The 19,212-nt window shown below is 41.8% G+C and overlaps 1 protein-coding gene across 1 annotated transcript in view; it reads left to right on the top strand.

Annotated features, from left to right (window-relative positions):
* TRABD2A (TraB domain containing 2A) overlaps positions 1-17,587 on the top strand; it is a 75,986-nt gene extending 58,399 nt beyond the window's left edge. Inside the window, exons 3-7 of the mRNA XM_083158284.1 lie at positions 651-797; positions 1,289-1,463; positions 13,043-13,133; positions 13,457-13,699; positions 17,071-17,587. Coding sequence (XP_083014410.1) covers positions 651-797; positions 1,289-1,463; positions 13,043-13,133; positions 13,457-13,699; positions 17,071-17,254 — 840 coding nt within the window. The 3' untranslated portion in view covers positions 17,255-17,587. The remainder of the gene's footprint in view (positions 1-650; positions 798-1,288; positions 1,464-13,042; positions 13,134-13,456; positions 13,700-17,070) is intronic.
* Positions 17,588-19,212: the final 1,625 nt, after the last annotated feature.

Below are 19,212 nucleotides of genomic sequence, written 5' to 3'. Positions count from 1 at the left end.
GCTAGCAGCTCCCTACCCGGTCCCCTGCTAGCTCTCCCGGGGGTTAGGAATCGCCGTCAGGGGCAGCGAGCCCCTGCGGCATTGAATACTGTGAGAGCGAGGGCTGGCAGCGAAGGCTCCAGCCCTCCGGAACACGGGGACTGTGCAGCAAATCCTAAACAGGATTCATTGCACATGCCAATAAATGTCATTGAATACTGCTCACAGTGTCAGTTACATATCATGTCCCCAGTAGTGCTGTTATAGATGTACCCAGTAAGTTTTTAGCAAAACTAACAATAATTTGGATAATGGATATTTGGATAAGGGATGCTCAACCTGTATATGCAAATACAGATGATGCAGATTCCAGTCAAACTTAAATGTTGGTATCACTTTTTGAGAAAACAATTAGTCCTTCTTTTGTTACTGATAGATGTAATACTTTAAAATTCTGAATCCTTTTTGCCATAGCGATAAAGCACATGTTTTACCATTGAGTTGAAAAAATGTTGATATCAAGGAGTTGGTCATTACAGGACATAACACAATATTTTAGAAACATATAACATTGTATTAATTACATTTCAATGATCAAAACAGTATTAATGAAAAACCTAAACATTCCACATAATTTTTATATTGTCTCTTAACCGTATTTGTTGTTACAGGTTATATTTGCCTTAAACCAGACTTTACTGCAACAGGAGAGCCTTCGGGCAGGCAATCTCCAAGCCCCATACACGACCGAGGACCTCATCAAACATTACAACTGTGGAGACCTGAACTCAATAATATTTAATCAAGATTCTTCACAAGTATGTTACTTCATTCTGTTATTAATATTAAGGTCAATAAAATGTTACTGTTTATTGAAATGGTAGTAGAAATTCACAAAATTGATCATTACATTATAATAGGACTTCCATGTACACTTTTAGTGGTAAATAAATCTTGATTTGATAAATGTAACTTTTTGGGAAAGTACGGATGGTGTCATGGTGAGCATGCGATGCGATCTACGCGATTTTTTGGGTCCCGATGGATGCAATTAAAATCGCTGGCGCCGTGCTAGAACATTGAGATATCCTGATACACTCTCTACAGTTCCCCAACACAGTATACCCCAATCTTTAGGCATGGTTGAATAGCAAAAGCTCACAAACTTTTGAATGCTTTCAAGTTTCACTGATATACATTGTAGCTATTATTGAGTCTGTTGCTATAGCGCTAACATCATTTTTGTTTATCATTAACTAATGAACATTACAGATATTGTAATAATCAACTCATGGATTTCTTTGCTCAGGTGCCTAATTTTATTAATACCACACTGCCTCCACATGAACGGATAACCGCGAGGGAGATCGACAACTATTTCCGCCAGGAACTGATCTACAAAAGGAACGAGCGCATGGGGCAGAGAGTAAAAGATCTGCTGGAACGGTTTCCAGAAAAAAGCTTTTTCTTTGCCTTTGGGGCAGGTAAGATTTTGCCCCAATGTTGAATGAATTACATGTGTTTTGCCATTTCTATTTTTGTGTTTATTTGTCCTTTTCTACTGAACAGATAGGGCTCCCTTGTTTGACATGATGTAGTTCAAAGGTGTTCTATGTTGCACTTTTATTATTCGATTAACTATTTAATTTTATTATTATTTTATATATTCAGTTCAGTTCATATTGAGTTTTTTATTGATTTGTTTTTGGCTTGTTTAGTTTGAATTATATAACTAATTCAAATTCAGAAACTAACAGCTTTCTTTATTAATTCTGATACAGTCTTGTGGTGTTTCGATGTGGTAATTTTTTAAGATGTATACTTATACATGATATATTTTCCATTATTGGCACCATAGAGAATTTTGGTTTTCTATATTTATATGTAAGAGAAAATACACCTCCTACCAGGCAAATAGGGGATTTTAGAAAAGAGGAAGGACAAACTAGATTAATTTATAAACAGTATGGAATTTTGAATATAAATGTATTCTGAAAATTAAACATGAAATAAAAGTATTAAACTAATACCCCTTTTACACCCAAATCCCGGGTATGACCCGGCATTTGGAACACGGATCCAAGCCAGGTCAGATCCGGGATTTGCACCATTTATACTGCGGTGCCTACACACAGTGTAAACAGGGGCGGCGGGACCCCCGACAACCCCGTGAGCTGCCCCCAGCCCCCGTGCACCCCCAAGCCCCGTCCGCAAGGTGAATGGATGCCGCACACAGGCATCCATTCATCTACTCCCTACCTTCACTGCGGTCTGCACAGTACAGCAGACAGCAGTGGAGGCTGTGTGCGCCCCCCACTCAACCTCCATGTTGACCGCAGGACGCTGCGGTCCGAAAGTTGGGCTTCCCCCCTTGTTGTAAATGGGAGCCAGGTCAGATGACCCAGCATATCCCTTTAAACTGCTCTCTACCCAGGTCCTTTCCATGTTCAACCTTGGTCAGGGCCTGGGTAGAAGTCCCGTGTAAAGGGACACGGGTTAATCCCTTTTACACCGCCGCTGACCCAGGTCCACTAGAGCAAAAATAAGGGGTTTTGCGGTGGCTTAAAAGGGGTATTGATGTAAATTTTTATCTTTTACTATTAATGAGCAACGACATTTTACTTTCATTGTTGTTGGAGTTGGCTATTTTGGGCAATTCTATTGTTGTCTAAGAAAAATTAAACAATATTGGTGTAGGGTATGAGGTATTGCCAACTGGGAAGCATACTTAAAAGCAAGTAAATACCCAACAATAACAATAACAATTTATATTTGTGTTTAGAATTCTAGCTCTAGCTCTAGAACATTTCTCATCATATATATCTAACACACGACAATCTTATCATAATAACGGATTTACTTGTTCAGCCACAGCCAAAGATCTCTGCGTATAATTGAAGCCTTTTATAAAGCCAACTCTTCTGCATTGGATGGCACAGTGGAATAATTTAATGTACAGTATGTTAAGTACATTGACCAGCTAGTACTCTTGATACATTATTAGACCTTGGCAGAGATGCAGAGCTGGAATAAATTGAATTTACATAATGGGTACCGGGTGTGCGATGCATAGGGGCCCCTGGGTCTAGAGGGGCACACTTCCTGCATCCATATAATTATTTATACTCACATCTCTGGAGTACCACAGCAGCAAAAATTACTGGGAATATGGCACTGTGGCAATGTTCCTAGTGATTTGTGCATGTGCAATAGAGAAGTCACCAGGAACATGGAACATTGCCTGTGAGGAAAGGGCCCACACGGAGTCTGCATACGAATCCCCTCTGTGGGTCTGATTGAATGGGAGGATGAATATCTTACTATCTTACTACTAATGTTTCTAGAATTGCTTATGACTACATTAGCAGGCTGATGTTCTTACTAGACAACATAATTTTCTTCCCGGGCCGGTAAAAATTCAATCCCATTTTTATCTTAATATTTTTGGGACATATGCAAAGATTATAACAATAACAATGTATAACAATGTTCCAACATGGCCGCTGCCTCTCTCATAATTTGTCTCCTATGAGGTGGTAGCCATTTTGGAAGGGAAAATTTCACTGCAGACTAGTATCCTCTTAGCTCCCACAATCCACCCAGCACCTCAAGCCCCTGTGGAGGTTATTACTATGCCACTGAGGAAAATTTATAAGCAAGGATTTCAGATTATAAAACCAATTTGCCCTAACACTGGTGTACCTTACATAGTACTACAATACATTATTTGAGGTAGATATAGTAAGCTTTGCAGTGTGATAAAGTGGAGAGAGCCGGTGCATTTGTACCCATTCGATCTTAGCAAATTTCCCTCAGTGTGTATGCCAGGGGTGGGCAATTCAGCTGTTGCTGAACTACACATCCCATCAGTCCTTGCATCAGTTTCAGCATGGCCAAATAGCAAAACTAAGTCAAGGCATGCTGGGATGTGTAGTTCATCAACTTGTGGAGGGCCGCTTATTGCCCACCCCTGGTGTATGCACTGAGCGATTTTCAGCCAAGAGATTTTCTCCATCATCACTGTCCATACACGCTGCGCATTAAGTTAACTTTTGTGTGTTTTTTTTTTTAAATCAACGTAGTACTTGAGATCCCATCCCAGTATTATACATATTCTTCTACTCTGCATAAATAAGATGACAAGGAGTTAAAAAAAAGAAAAAAAAAGATTTTTCTTCATAGCTTAAAACATTCACAGGCACCTAAATCGGGCTTCTAGAGTTTGTCAATATGAGTCTGATGTCAGGGAATTTGTATCAGGTTACACATTATTTTATGTAAAACCATCTGGAGAGGATAATCCTATTACTCCGTAGTTTACCCACACAAAGCCTGCCGACTACAGTTCTGTCACACATAAAGGTTCCTATTGCAGAGTCAATAAGATTTGAATCTCATGCAGTGCATTATTTGTTCGGTAATTATGTAGTGTGTGCTAGAGTGTATTTTACTTATGTAATTATTGATGCCGCAATGATAAATACATATATTTAATACATATAATTGTATCTGTTGCTGGAATTATTGTGTCATAAATATGCCAGATGTCAATGTCTTTTGCTTGTAGATCTCACCACACTTTGGGGTGGAATAGTTCTTGGCTATTGGGGATCTTCAATTAGCTGACCGACACTATTTGCGATAACCCAACATTAAACATTTACCATGGGGTGCAAGAATACATCTGCAATGTTGTCATCACTACTAACTAAATGGTAGTTGCTGCAGTAGATCCAGGTTGGAAAAAGAACCTTTCACACCCAGGGGAATAAGCAAGGCCAGTGGCCTTGCCCTGTCACTATCCATGCCACCGCTTGCCATATTCTATGTTCTGGGGAAATCCTCGACACCCTCTGGCGGCGAGGATTCCCCAGAATGGTGAGGTTCACCGCAAATGTAGGGAGCATGCTGGATATAGCGGCGAGACCCGCGGTTTTGACGTCCGCACTTGCCGTTTCCACCTTGCCTCAAGGAGCAGGTGAGGTGGAAATGTTGAGTCAGGGGGAGCATTAAATACTGGCGGCGGGCTAACAGCCCTGCTCGCCGTCAGCCGATAATTGTGTTCTTCTTACAGTTGATAATATATATAGAGTGTGAGTAATGTTCAGGCTGAGATCACTTGTCTTAAAATGTTTGAGAACTACTACATTATCACAAATACAGTATATTAGAGGTATTTACTAATAAATGCAAATATGGCGTAACCCATAGCAACATACTTGCTTTCAAGTTATACAGTACAACACCAATCAATATTAAGTAGTTGCCATATGTTACTTCTCACTTGTGTTCACTCACCTCTACCAATGACAACCTGATCATGGTAGTATGAAGACTGATCATGCGGCATCTAATTCGCACACTGGCTGATTACGATAGGCTGCACACACATCTGGGCCACAATGCGCAGTCGTGATGCTGTTCAGCGATTAAATCCTGCTACTTTTTCATTGCTAGCCATTTGCTAGGTAATCAGCCGTTTTATAGGAGTGGCAAAAAACACAGGCATGCCTAGAGAAAATGCAGGCGTGCCCAAGTGTTTTAGGGGCGGGTGTGTGACATCAGCTCAGGCCCTGATCATCCTGTTTCTATCGCAGAGCCTGCACAAACTGGAAAAATCATTTAATAGTAAGCGGCTTGTGCATGGATTTACTAGTCAGTGCCTTCTGAGCACGTCAATGATTTTATATATATATATATATATATATTTCTTCTGGTCAGCTCGCCGTTCTCCTAGGTTAGTTCAACAGCCGTTGGTGCCCTCTGAACAGGTAAATAGACAGCGGCTCAAAAACACGCAGCAGCACTCCACAGACTTTACACAAGGTTTTAGTATGAATAACCAACATTTCTGGGCTAGATGACCCGTTTATAAAGATGTACACCTTGTTAAAGGGTTCACCTAGCCCCAAAACGCCAGTTATTTATACTAAAACCTTTTGAAAATCTGTGTAGTGCCGCTGCATGTTTTTGAGCCGCCGTCTATGTATGCATGTTTGTATATATCTGTGTGGGTATGTCAGGCATTCAGGATGAACTGTAGTAGACACTAACCAATGTGCCCTCCAATGCAATTATATATCCACTCATCATCAAAAGTTCACAACGTTTGCAGGACAGAGAAGGCGGCACTCAACAAATTTTTTTCTTCAGTTTTTGTATTCAAATTACAGCATGACACAAATAAGACGATAAAAAAGTCTTATTTGTGTCATGCTGTAATTTAAACACACAAAAACTGATAAAATCCGTTGAGTGACACCTTCTCTGTCCTGCAAACGTGTACTTTTGTTGGTGAATGAAGTTATAAATATATATCCTGATGAAGAGATTAAAATTCTTGAAATGTTGATCTAAGCAGGCGTTTGTCTCCTTTATTTCAAAATGGGATTTTTTTCAAGTGTATAATTGGCAGCAAAATAGGACCAACGCTTCGGGGTCTTGGTCACCCCTTTGTCAAGGTGCAAGTGGAAATCAAACAAACATAGTGATGTGCTTACCTTAAATAACATGAAGAGTGTCAGTGAGCCAGTCACAGCGTGCAGTCAGCGGGTGGGAGCCGGGGAACCGGAAGTGTGCGTATTAGAGTAGCCGGGTGTGAGGGACTGATCAGTTTCCTGTCTGTGGAGCGCTCCCTGGAACGCAAGCCAGCTGGTTGCTATAGCAACCCCTCTGCAGCGTCTACATGGGCTGTGCCTCAGGCTGCTCACTCACGTGCTGTTAGCTGATGCCTAGCAAAAAATACATACAAAGTAAATAGATCACAGTGCTCAGTACACATATACCATAATTACAATATAATGACAAGGTTAAAAACGTGTGTTTAAGATGCGCAGAAATGCAACGTTTGACCATCTATCGGATGGATAGAGTGTGTGTGTGAACGGGAAATTCTATGTGTGTGTGAACAAGATAAAGTATAAAATGAAAACCAGGTATATCAGTCACTACTATCGGGGATCCCCACTAGGGGAATACTATCAATGTTGATGCGTTGTCCTCTATGAAGATTAGGTCAGAGAGACAACAGTTACATCTTATGTCGTCATTCCTGTGTGTCGACTCTGTGTTGACTATTCACATTAGCAATGGCAGTGACCTGTTGCTGGTATATACAGACAGGATTCGGAATGCCCTTAGGGTCTCTGAGTCGTGACAATTTTGAACGCATCATAGAAAAAAGTAGACCTTGACTACCAAGGCTAAACGAGGACAACGCATCAACATTGATAGTATTCCCCTAGTGGGGATCCCCGATAGTAGTAACTGATATACCTGCTTTTCATTTTATACTTTATCTATTTCACACACACATAGAATTTCCTGTTCACACACACTCTCTATCCATCCGATAGATGGTCAAACGTTGCATTTCTGCGCATCTTAAACACACGTTTTTAACCTTGTCATTATATTGTAATTATGGTATATGTGTACTGAGCACTGTGATCTATTTACTTTGTATGTATTTTTTGCTAGGCATCAGCTAACAGCACGTGAGTGAGCAGCCTGAGGCACAGCCCAGGTAGATGCTGCAGAGGGGTTGCTATAGCAACCAGCTGGCTTGCGCTCCAGGGAGCGCTCCACAGACAGGAAACTGATCAGTCCCTCACACCCGGCTACTCTAATACGCGCACTTCCGGTTCCCCGGCTCCCACCCGCTGACTGCACGCTGTGACTGGCTCACTGACACTCTTCATGTTATTTAAGGTAAGTACATCACTATGTAGTTTGTTTCATTTCCACTTGCACCTTGACAAAGGGGTGACCAAGACCCCGAACGTTGGTCCTATTTTGCTGCCAATTATACACTTATCCATCTTTCTACCTACCTGACCTGGAAGGCACCGGGGTATTTGGACCCAGCTGCGGGAGTGCCAGGCCTACAACCTCAGAAGGCACCGGAGCATTTCACTGAAGCCAGAGAGGAGTGCCGGGACCCACGCTACATATATATATATACAAACACAGGGGGCCCAGCACTCACTACAACAAACTAACTCACCTTAACATTCAAATAATCAATTAAATAAATAATGGGGTTTTAGTTCATGAATTGATCAATGCATTTAAGCTTGCAGCCCATCGCCAATAGGACCCCATTTCACTGTCCCTTGGCGATGGGCTGCAAGCTTAAATGCATTGATCAATTCATGAACTAAAACCCCATTATTTATTTAATTGATTATTTGAATGTTAAGGTGAGTTAGTTTGTTGTAGTGAGTGCTGGGCCCCCTGTGTTTGTATTTACTAGAGTGTGTGGTCACAGGCCACCGCACCCCAGCCTGGGAAATGGGTGCTGTTTGCACCCCATTCGTAGGAATGGCGAGTGTGTTGGTACTTCTGTGTATATATATATATATATATATTTGTAGAGAAAGATAGAAAGTTACATTTATAAAATAATCTCCCTGGAAAGGGCAGTAACAGTTCTAGGTTATTGCATTGGTTGGCCTCTACTCGGCTCGGGTCTCGCTGTCAGTGTATGACATGTATGGATGAGTTGCCAGGTAAGCCACTAAACACTGACACAGTAATAATGTGCTTAGATGCATGACATACGGTTGCATCATGTACCTGATAAAATTGCAGTACAGCATGTAATTTTGATGTGTTCTTAAATGACTAATCTAACAACTGAAATCCCAGCTACAGTACATTAGTCATAGGTACAATCAGCTCCATATTCTGATGTAAGATCTCAGAAACACTCTCAATTGTTTGGAAAAACAATAATCAGATATTATAGCCATTGTCGTCTCAGTGGCCCAAAATTGCAAATTAGTACATAAACCCCATTATAATGTCGATTATAAATGCAGGGATTAATGTGAACTGTAACAATGTAAATGTATTGTTCTATGCCAACTATATTGCAGATGTTTTTGCAGTAATTCAGATTCTGTGTTGTATTTGATAACAATAAAATCTGCACACAGTTTTTATTGCTTCTTTAAATTCTCTGAGTCATTGTGTATGGCAGAATAATATGGGTGGCAACAGTTACTCCGGAGAATCAAATATTTCAATAAATTAAATACATTCAAGGGATAGGGAGCCTGATACAAGAGATGTGAGTGAGTATCCCGGGGGGGGGACGGGATGCGGCAGTCACAATACCGGTGCCGAAATCCCGCCTACCTACTGGTGCATGAAGGCTGACATCAATGAGGCTGATGACGCCACAATCCCAACTGCCAGCATCCTGAACATAAGTATGCAGGGAGTGTAAGAATGACCCCGGCCGGTGTAAAGGTGGGTTAGGTTTATGCTGCAGGGGGGGGGGGGGGGGTTGTAGGTTGCTGATATGGTTAGACTGTGCAGAGGGAGAGGTTAGAGTTAAGCTGCGGAGGTGGGGGAATTGGTTTAGACAGCGGGGTAGGAAGGTTAGGCTGTGATCGAGAGTTAAGATTACGCTGCAGGGAGGGAGGGTTAGAGAGGGTTGCAGGGGAAATGTTAGTATACTTGTCTGACTTCCTCCTTCGGAAAGCCTACATCAGTATTATTCGAAATTAGTAGTATGCATATTATACACATACATAAGTCGAACCTACTTAGTTTATTGTAACATGTAATTCAGGGTTAGGTAGGAATCAGGAAAGATGAGTCTCCATAGGTGTTGCGGGACCTATAGTTGCATAATAGCTTAAAAATGTTAGCTGTCCAAGAGGTATTGTGAAGATCAGAGAGGTAGATGTATTAAGCAGTGATAACGGGGACGTGATAAAGTGCCTGGTACTTAAACACCGACCAATCAGCTCCTGACTGTTAAGTTACAGGCTGGGTTTAAAAAGGGAGAGTTAGGAGCTGATTGGCAGGTGATAAAGTACCAGGCACTTTATTACTTCTCCTCCCTCCCTGTCAAAAGGCTTATATCACATCCTCTAAACCAAAAATGTGGTAAAAACCTAGTGATCAGGGTTTTTACTGCATTTTCATATACTCTAAACCCCTTCTGTTGGGGCAGTGCTGCAAAGGCTGGCTATAACCTGTAGAAGCCTATGAGTGTCTCTCTACAGCGCTGTTAGAGGGATCCATCATGGATCCCTCCCAGCATGCTCTGCAACTGGGCCGGGACTCTGTGCAAGCGCAGAGGGACTCCAGGGTCTCAAGCACGGAAGTCCATGGATGGCGCCGCATCGCAAAGGACAGCTCTTATCAGAAGAGCTGTCCTTTGCGTTACTAATCGCATATGTTATAGCATATGCAATTAGTAAGAATGAGTTAGCCGGTGGAGAGGGGCGGCAGATGTTAGAGCATCCCGCCCACAATCACATAGGGCTCACTTATCAGGCAGGGCTCATACAATGTTAGGCCTTTTATACAGGAATACTTCCACGTACCTGTATAGTTTTTGGTCTGACCTGCTTGCACCACTTGGTGATTACAGTGTACCATGCAAATAATTATCATGTAACCATATGTAGAGGACAATAGACAACACATATAAGCATACTGAGTAGATGTCAATGATACAGGATAATAGAACATGTTTTATACATCGTCCTTATGTATATTTGTTGTCATTTCATTAATAGGATTCAACTATTTGCATTTCCAGTTGGGCTGTGTTCCCCAAGCAGTAAATATTGGGGCAGAGGTATTTATAAGCCGTAACAAGAGCTAAACGCAAGGGTAGTAAAGAGTGATAGACATCCATCCAACCAGCTCCTAATTGCCATGTTACAGACTGTTAAAATAATGGCAGTTATGAGCTGATTGGTTGGGTGTTTATCTCTCTTTATCACCCTCGCTTTTATCCCTTTTTAAGGCATAATACAACATAAAAAACTGGCCAACAGTTTGGTATGTAGAAGGCTGACAGACAATGTCTAGGTTGATTGATAATAAGGAGACACCAAAGGTTGTCATACACAAGGTCGACATTGACAAAAGGTTGACATGAGCTTTTCACTATTTTCTGTGTGCCGTATTTGGACTTTTTAATACTTTTCTATCCACATACACTCTGATTGGGAATGCTAAAGTGTGTAAAGCATAATGTTAACGGAGCGAGGCATCTGGCCCAAAGCATGGTAAGCCATGCAAGTGGGCGTGGTACACTAATTGGGGGTTCACAAGCTCAGGTGTTAACATTAACAGTTTTTGTGAAAAAACTCATGTTGACCTTTTCATGTCGGTCTTTTCCATGTTGAACTTTTGGGTACTTGTGAGTTATCCGGGCTGCCGATTTCTAAATCGGGTCGGATCGGGCACATCGCATCGCATCGCATGCGACCATCGGATGCGATGCGATGCGATGACCCGATTTTTCCATAGGAATCAATGTTAAAATGGACTGAGTCCATTTTAACATGGAATTCAATGGGAAAAAGGGGTCCTTTTCATACCCCTACTATCCAAGTGGGCATGGAGTTGGATATAAACCTGTGGCGAGCGTAGCGAGCCACCGAGCCCGAAGCGTGGCGAGCGTAGCGAGCCCCGCGAGGGGACACAGAATACCGTTCGCTCGCCACGCTTCGGGCTCGGTGGCTCGCTACGCTCGCCACAGGTTTATATCCAACTCCATGCCCACTTGGATAGTAGGGGTATGAAAAGGACCCCTTTTTCCCATTGAATTCCATGTTAAAATGGACTCAGTCCATTTTAACATTGATTCCTATGGAAAAATCGGGTCATCGCATCCGATGATCGCATGCGATGCGATGCGATATCGCATCGCATCTGATTGTATGCCTTAACTTAAGGCATACAATCAAAAAATCGGCAGCCCAGATAACTCACAAGTACCAACTTTTGTCAGTGCATGGGAGCTATACCACACATACAGTTTACTGGTCACTTTTCACAGATTATGTGCGTTAATACCCATTAACGCTGGATAACACGGTACTTTAATGGGTGTTAACAAGTCTATTGGGTAAAGAAAGGAGAGCAACTGAACCATCTGGGGTGGTAAAGCCCAAGGCTACCTCCTTTCTCACCCATGGTAATTGGCTGTGGCCTTAGTTAGAAATGTAGCCTTAGTGTATGACGGTGCCTAAACTTCATTAAGTAGATCTCCGATCTGCTGCACCCATCCAATCAGAAGGGGAAGAATTTGGCCTATTTCCTGGATAGCGTGAGCCATGCATTTACCTGTGTAACAACAAGACATTCACACAAACTGCTGCAAGTGCAGGGATGCAGTTAAAATCCCGGCGGTCGGGATCCCGGCGTTCAGAATCCCGACGCCGGAATCCCGACTGCCGAAATGCCGACACATTCTCCCTCCTGGGGTGTCCACGACACCCCTGGAGGGAGAATAAATTAGTGTGCCGAGCGTAGCGAGGCACTGGGCCCGCTGTGTGGCGAGCGCAGCGAGCCCGCAAGGGGGGGCGATCCACGTCCCCCCCTTGTCGGCATTTCGGCTGTCGGGATTCCGGCGTCGGGATTCTGAACGCCGGGATCCCGACCGCCGGGATTCAATACTGAATCCCAAGTGCACCACCATTTTTGAGGCTTTACACAATTTTACAATGAAAAACGTGCTTGTAGTGAAGAAAACATGGTGCCTGCATTAATCTAAAGTTACATGAATATGCAAGATATTAGTATCTTCCATACTTAAGATAAGTGTGCAGATAAGGGTTTTCTAGTTATGGGAATTCAAAATGAAACCAAACATAGGGAGTCATACTGAATACCCTGGAGTACCACCACAACAAAAAGCACTGTTCATCCATATATGCTTTTATTTTGCATGATAAATGACAATGAAGATATGTCTACACAGCTGTGTAATTTACATTATAATTATCAGCAACTTATTATTTCCCACTAACATTTTTTAACTACTAAAAAAATCAATGACACTAAAATTTGTGTAAATATGTACTGACACATAGGTTGCAATTTTATCAGTGTCTTCTTTGTATAACATTTTCTATATTAACAATGCAGACAGTTCTATGCACATGTCACAACCAAAAGTATTAAGACTATTTGTGAAAACAGTGCAACAGCTGCTTTCTGCAATATAACATATGAAATAATGGAAGAACAGGGACTAATTAAATTTTAACATGTAATGAGAATTTTCAAATTTTTTTCCTATGCTTAGGCCATTTCATGGGCAACAATACGGTCATCGATGTTTTAAGAAGAGATGGCTATGAGGTGCATCACACTCCTGCTGGAAGATCTATTATGAGGTAAGGCATACACTGTACATATACAAATTACAATATGTATATGCAGAAACTGTAATTTAGGGGCTATTGACTTGAAAAACTTTTTTGCTGATTCAATTCGACACCTAAGCCGCCACAATGGATCTTGGTGATATACGCGGTTATCGGTTTTTCAAAATGACATGAAAGAAAATACACAGGTGCTGCCATAGTTTGTTTTTTTATAAAGTTGGTAATTTTGTAAATAGAAGGGTTTTCTCAAATTTGACTTTAAGAAATGTAACATTAAACCCAATTCCTATGTGTATGTATGTTTTTCTGATTATTTTATTTTCATTTCGAAGTGGTAAAAGTAAAAAGACACCTTCTCCCTCAAAATTCTCATTGGGGATCTCATCACCCTCCTACACGACGAGTACAAAAATGAAGCAGCCAATGAAAACACACAGAGACAAAGAGCTGCTTCCCAACCTGCTAATGCCGGATAATGTAGACATAATGGATAAAATTGAGAGAAAATATAAAAAGAAGCTGAGGAAAGAGAAACACCGCCATTTCAGTGACCTTTGGGTTCGCATTCAAGAAAGGTAAATTTGTATTGCCAATGTACATCTTATATAAAGACATAAAAATAAAAACTATACACAAAAAAGTTAAAAGTTATAAATAATATAAATGGTCCTGTACATTTTAGGTTGTATGAGACAATTTTAGATAGTAAGACATACTCGCTAACTTTTCTGCTCACTCCCCTGGGAGGAAACCGCCAGGTCAGATCATAGGTGATTGCAAAGATGGGCTGTGTGGGGCGCTTCATGTAACAAACGTAATGTGAGCGGTCGTGAAAAATGCAAGTGGCTGGTGTGGGGTGGCACGAGCAGTGCAAGAGACTTGCCCACCTGTCCAGGGAGGCCGGGAGTGGCACCTGATTTCCAGGAGCCTCACATTCGTTCTATGAGAGTATCCAAGTATATAGTAGGAGCTAATATCTTCTATTTCATAGTAAGGTAAATGTTATTTGCTACTTAGCACAACCTGCTTTGATTATCCTGAATCCTATAGCACATACATGAGTTCATTATTGCTATCGTCTTTAAACATGACATATTTAGATTTTGGTTACTACAGATTTAAGTCCGATATTTACTATATAGTTACTACCGTATATACTCGAGTATAAGCCGATGCACCTAATTTTACAACAAAAAACTGGGAAAAACTTATGACCCTTTCAGACCGCACTTAAAAAACGGTATTTTGCAGATTTTTAACCGTTTTAAAATGGTAATGTGTGCGGTCTGAAAGGTGAAGAGTGATTTTACCGTTTCCAAAAAACGTTTTTTGGAAACGGTAAAAAAAGCAGGGTCCTACCAGTTTCAGACCCCTTTTTTGGGGGGCTGAAACGGTATTTAGGACCCCACACTGGTCCCCCCCCTCCCCTGGTACCTGGGCAGCTCAGTCCAGCATGCCTCACTGTAAACAGGGGAGCTGGGATCAGATGCTGAAGTAGGGGAGACGAGACCCCGCATCGGGGAACGTGAAAGGAGCGGCGGGGTCCCTGGGGCGGATGGGAACTAGCGCCATAGGGACCCCGCCGCTCATTTCACATTCCCCGAAGGGACCCTGCACTGTGTGTTGCCCGAGTTCTCGCATAGCACAGCCCGTACCCCCGTCCCGTTCCTGGGTGGCGGCGGTGGAGGCTGCTGCGGGTTGTGGCCGCCGCTGCCGGGTCTGTGCGGCTGGAAGATGGGGGGCAGGATGCTGGATCCCCGGGTCGCCTCGTCGGAGCAGAGCTTTGCGCAGTCCAGCGAGTCCAGCAGCAGCATCCCCAGCTGGGGAGCGGGGCTGCGGTGGCCATGCTGGGAGCTGCCAGCGGGAACAGCGTCACTGCTGCAGCAGGGGAGACGAGACCCCGGTCCGGGGGTCTCCCCAGCGGCACTGGGGAGACTTGAGGAGTGCCTGCCCCCTGCAGCCCATATCAGCACCCCTGGACCGGGGTCTTGTCTCCCCTGCTGCAGCATCTGATCCCGGCTCCCCTGTCCACAGTCACGCCGGCTGGCTGTCCAGGTACGGGGGCGGGGGGAGGGGAGAACCGCACTGGCAAGACCCTGTATTTGAGTAGTGTCCAAAAACGGGTCTGCCAGGTAAAAAAAACAGCACTTAAACGGAAATATACGGTGTGAAAGGGGTTTTACCTGGCAGACCCGTTTTTGGAAACGTTTTCAAATACAGGGTCAAAGCCAGTTATGCGGTCTGAAAGCAGCATTATTGACTCAAGTGGGACCCTCACTCGAGTATAAGCCCAGGGGGGCTTTTTCAGCATAAAAACTGTTCTGAAAATGTAGGCTTATACTCGAGTATATATGGAATATAGATGCATACATGCCAAAATAGCATAGGTTGATACCAGCTGAAATTGGTTCACTGTGATGTTTATCAGAGCAGATAATGTTAAAATGTAGCCTGGAGCAAGGTATAATTGTAGGTAGTATGGGTTACTTAGTAACGTGCCCTTTTCTATTTATCATCAGCTTAATAAACAACAGCCACTTTGCTTTTTTATTCGCATCAAGATAAAAAAATAGGATAACTACCCAATAATTGAAAAAAATATATATAATTTTCATTCTGACTAACCTATACAGAAACCAATTGCACCTCTATGTTATATATTAAAAAAATAAAAGTTGTATCTATTGTTGCATGTTTCCTACAATGCTAAGCTCTAACATCTTTCATATTTCCTAGATGTGAGCCATGTAGAATGGAACATTGTTATTTTCATCTCATTCCATTTCTCTTATCTACTTAAACTCCTCCTGGGCTTTTCCCATTGCTCCTGTACATTATTTATATGTATGTATGTATGTATGTATGTATGTATGTATGTATGTATGTATGTAAACATCTAATTCTTTATTGTCACAAGTAGTACTCCGCTTGTACATGAACAGCACAGACACAGAGAAACAAAAACACTCATCTTAAACTGCCCATACATTAGTGCAATTTGGGCACTTTTCATCTGAATCTGAAGGATCGGTCTGAGAAATCGGATGAAAAGTGTCAAATTGCCAAAGTGTCAAATCAGAGCCAGAGATTGCAAGGCCTGCACTATAGATGTATCAATCCTGCAGGCATTGCTGGGATCTCATATAATACATTGTATGCAAAAGGACCACATTCAATGTATCGTACGCGATGCTGCCACCTGGGAAGCTGCTGGGCGGTTCAAGGGGGATTGTAATCGGCTTCTCCCCTTAGGAAAGTTGCATAGCATATGGGGGCATCTAGACTGTTTTGATAGCCTAGCTCACAGACTGCTGATTTCCTGGATGCACATAACAGAAGCCATGTACTGGACACATACATCAGCAATCAAGGGATTCAATGATTTGGAATTTTTTTATCTGGTTTACTAACTGATTATCAATCCACTAATATGCATCCATACATTGCTGATATTTTTTCAGTGATTTGCAGATGATTTTAAACAAATACTGATCTGCCAATCTTGAAAGGCTCATCATTTTACTAGTAACAGTTCGCAAATCATAAAATTGTTACCATTCAGTAAGAATCTGCAGCGCCAAACAGTTGGTACAATCGTACATGTTGGACCACCCAATTTACCAATTCCAATCACTTTTTGGTTATATTTGAAGATTAGTGAACCCCATATATTGCAGACTCCCCACCTAAAAAATAATCTTTTACACTGGAGTGTGATATGGCCCAGCCACAAAGTGATTAATCTTAAATCTAATAGTGTGTGTGTGTGTGTGTGTGTGTGTGTGTGTGTGTGTGTGTGTGTGTACAGGACCATCCGTAGTTTGTTTTATCACTTTTTCCAATTGTAAAGGGCAATGCAATTTGCTGCACACTAAACACTAAATAAATATATGTGCTTTTTTTTTACATGAATGATGTAATTGATCATGTTATTTATTTATTGCAGCGTTACAGATCCTCCCCCACAAATCCGGATTATTAATGGATACATCACACAGGAGCCACAGCATTGGAAACATACAAATGACCATACCTTACAGGCAGTGAGCAGCAGCTCCTCTGTTCTTGCTGTCCTACCTTACGTGTTACTGTTGACTTACCATTTACAGCAACTGTTAATATTTCAATAAGGATCCGAAAAGATAAAATACAAACCAACTTGACAAGGCATTCATTTAAATGGACAATAATGTGTTTGCCAGCACTGAAAGAGCTCTAACGACATGCAAGTGTTTAGTGACTATTCCCCCAACAGCTTTACCTTGCATTGGGCCAATAATATAATTTTCTGATTGATAATGAATAATATACTTTTTTATTTGAAAAGTTACTATATATTTTTTTTTTTCTTCCCTTGAAGAAGAATGATTTCATATTAATCCCATAATGCACTTGGGAAATGTAAAATTGTACTGTGACATAGATGTACTTTAGATTTATAAAGTGGACTAAAATAAAGACAATTCTAAATAAAATGTAGTTGTTAGGATGGTATTTTTGTAATTGGATCTTCAAGGGAACCACTATAGAGTAACAAAACAAATTATACGAAGAGGGTACTTATTTTGTGAATAGTCACATACTGTAATGCAGCTTGCTTTGTAAACAAGTGGTTCACAAACGCTGTCCTTAGGGCACCTCAGCAGTCAAGGTTTTCAGTGTATCCATGCCTATATAAAGGAAAAATATGTATTTCTGCTTCTGAATTGTTGTGTGAAGCAGCTGTTAAAGTTGGTTTGATGTTATGAAAAAAATGGGTAACAAAGTGCAATGTGTTAAGAATTACAAGCTCATTAATGAAGTAGCAGTTTCCGGATATTTAGCATTCTAAATGCAGAAGCATAGAACATGTTGGTGAGAGAGACAGAAAGCGGAAGTACAGACCTCTAAGAGCGATCGTGGCTGCAAACAGGCTCAGAACAGAAGCCACGTGGATAGAAAGCTACAAACCCATGACATGACAAAACAGTGCTGAGAATCCGGAAGCGGCAAAACTTCATAAAAGAGCTTTTAAACATTTTATTATAACTTTTTATTAGCCTATATGGTATTGCAATTCATAACACATAGCCATTTGTTATCCATAATCATGCTTATGCACAAATGGTATAACCAAATTAACTAAGGTGTGTAATAACCAAGCCTTAGAGAGAGTTAAATTGGACAAATATATAGTACCAACCAACCAGCTCCTGTCATTTTTCAAACAGTGGCAGATGTACAGATGGAGCCCCTCCCATTCAATGCTGGTGCTCGCCAGAATGTCCCCGCTGGCTGAGAGGGACTCCATTAGACTGGGACGTGCGAGCGCCTCACAGGCACACACATCCCAGTCACTCAGCAGCTGGGCGGCGGGACCCTGCCTGTCTCCACTTCAGGAAGACGGGCAGGGTTAGGTGGGTCCGGGGGGGCGGGGGGCATGGGGGACCTCCGTCGGAACAGGGCGCGCAAGAGGCTCATGTGCGTGCCCCCCCCTTCCGACGACTGGCAGGGGCTGGCAATTCTATCGCCAGCCCCCGCAAGCATAAGACCGGCTCCATCTGTATTGAGCCTGTTGAAGAGATAAAGTGAAAAGAGATAACACAGCAGCCAATCCACTCCTAACTGTCATTTTTCAAACCCAGCCTATAACTGGATAGTTAGGAACTGATTGACTGGTGTGTTATCTTCCCTCTAATTATATGAATAAAAAGAGAAATTACCAGCGCTGGTTGTATATACAAATGAATAGACAGTTTCTTTAAAAAGATTGTTTACTAACTAGTAAGCCCACTTGAAGCAAATGCTTCAAAATCTAGTCTGCTACCTTGTGATTGCCTCTGTGTATGTGTGAGAGAAAGATATGTAGTTTCACTTGCTGCAAACAGATGGCACTTTTTCAGAGACACACAAAGGACACTAGACATATATATACTGTAGATGACAATAATAACAAAGAAGCAAAAAAATGTATTAAATAAAAAATCATCAATAAGAATATACACACATTTGTGTAATCATAAATAAAATGCCACTGGGTATGCAAATTATTCCTCCAAATAAATTGGGTCAGGACTAAAGCCTTTTCCTCATAGATTAGCAGTTATGT

The sequence above is a fragment of the Crinia signifera genome, chromosome 1 (assembly GCF_055691185.1).
Source record: "Crinia signifera chromosome 1, ASM5569118v1, whole genome shotgun sequence".
Taxonomy (NCBI): domain Eukaryota; kingdom Metazoa; phylum Chordata; class Amphibia; order Anura; family Myobatrachidae; genus Crinia; species Crinia signifera.
This window is presented reverse-complemented; position numbering and strand designations above follow the sequence as displayed.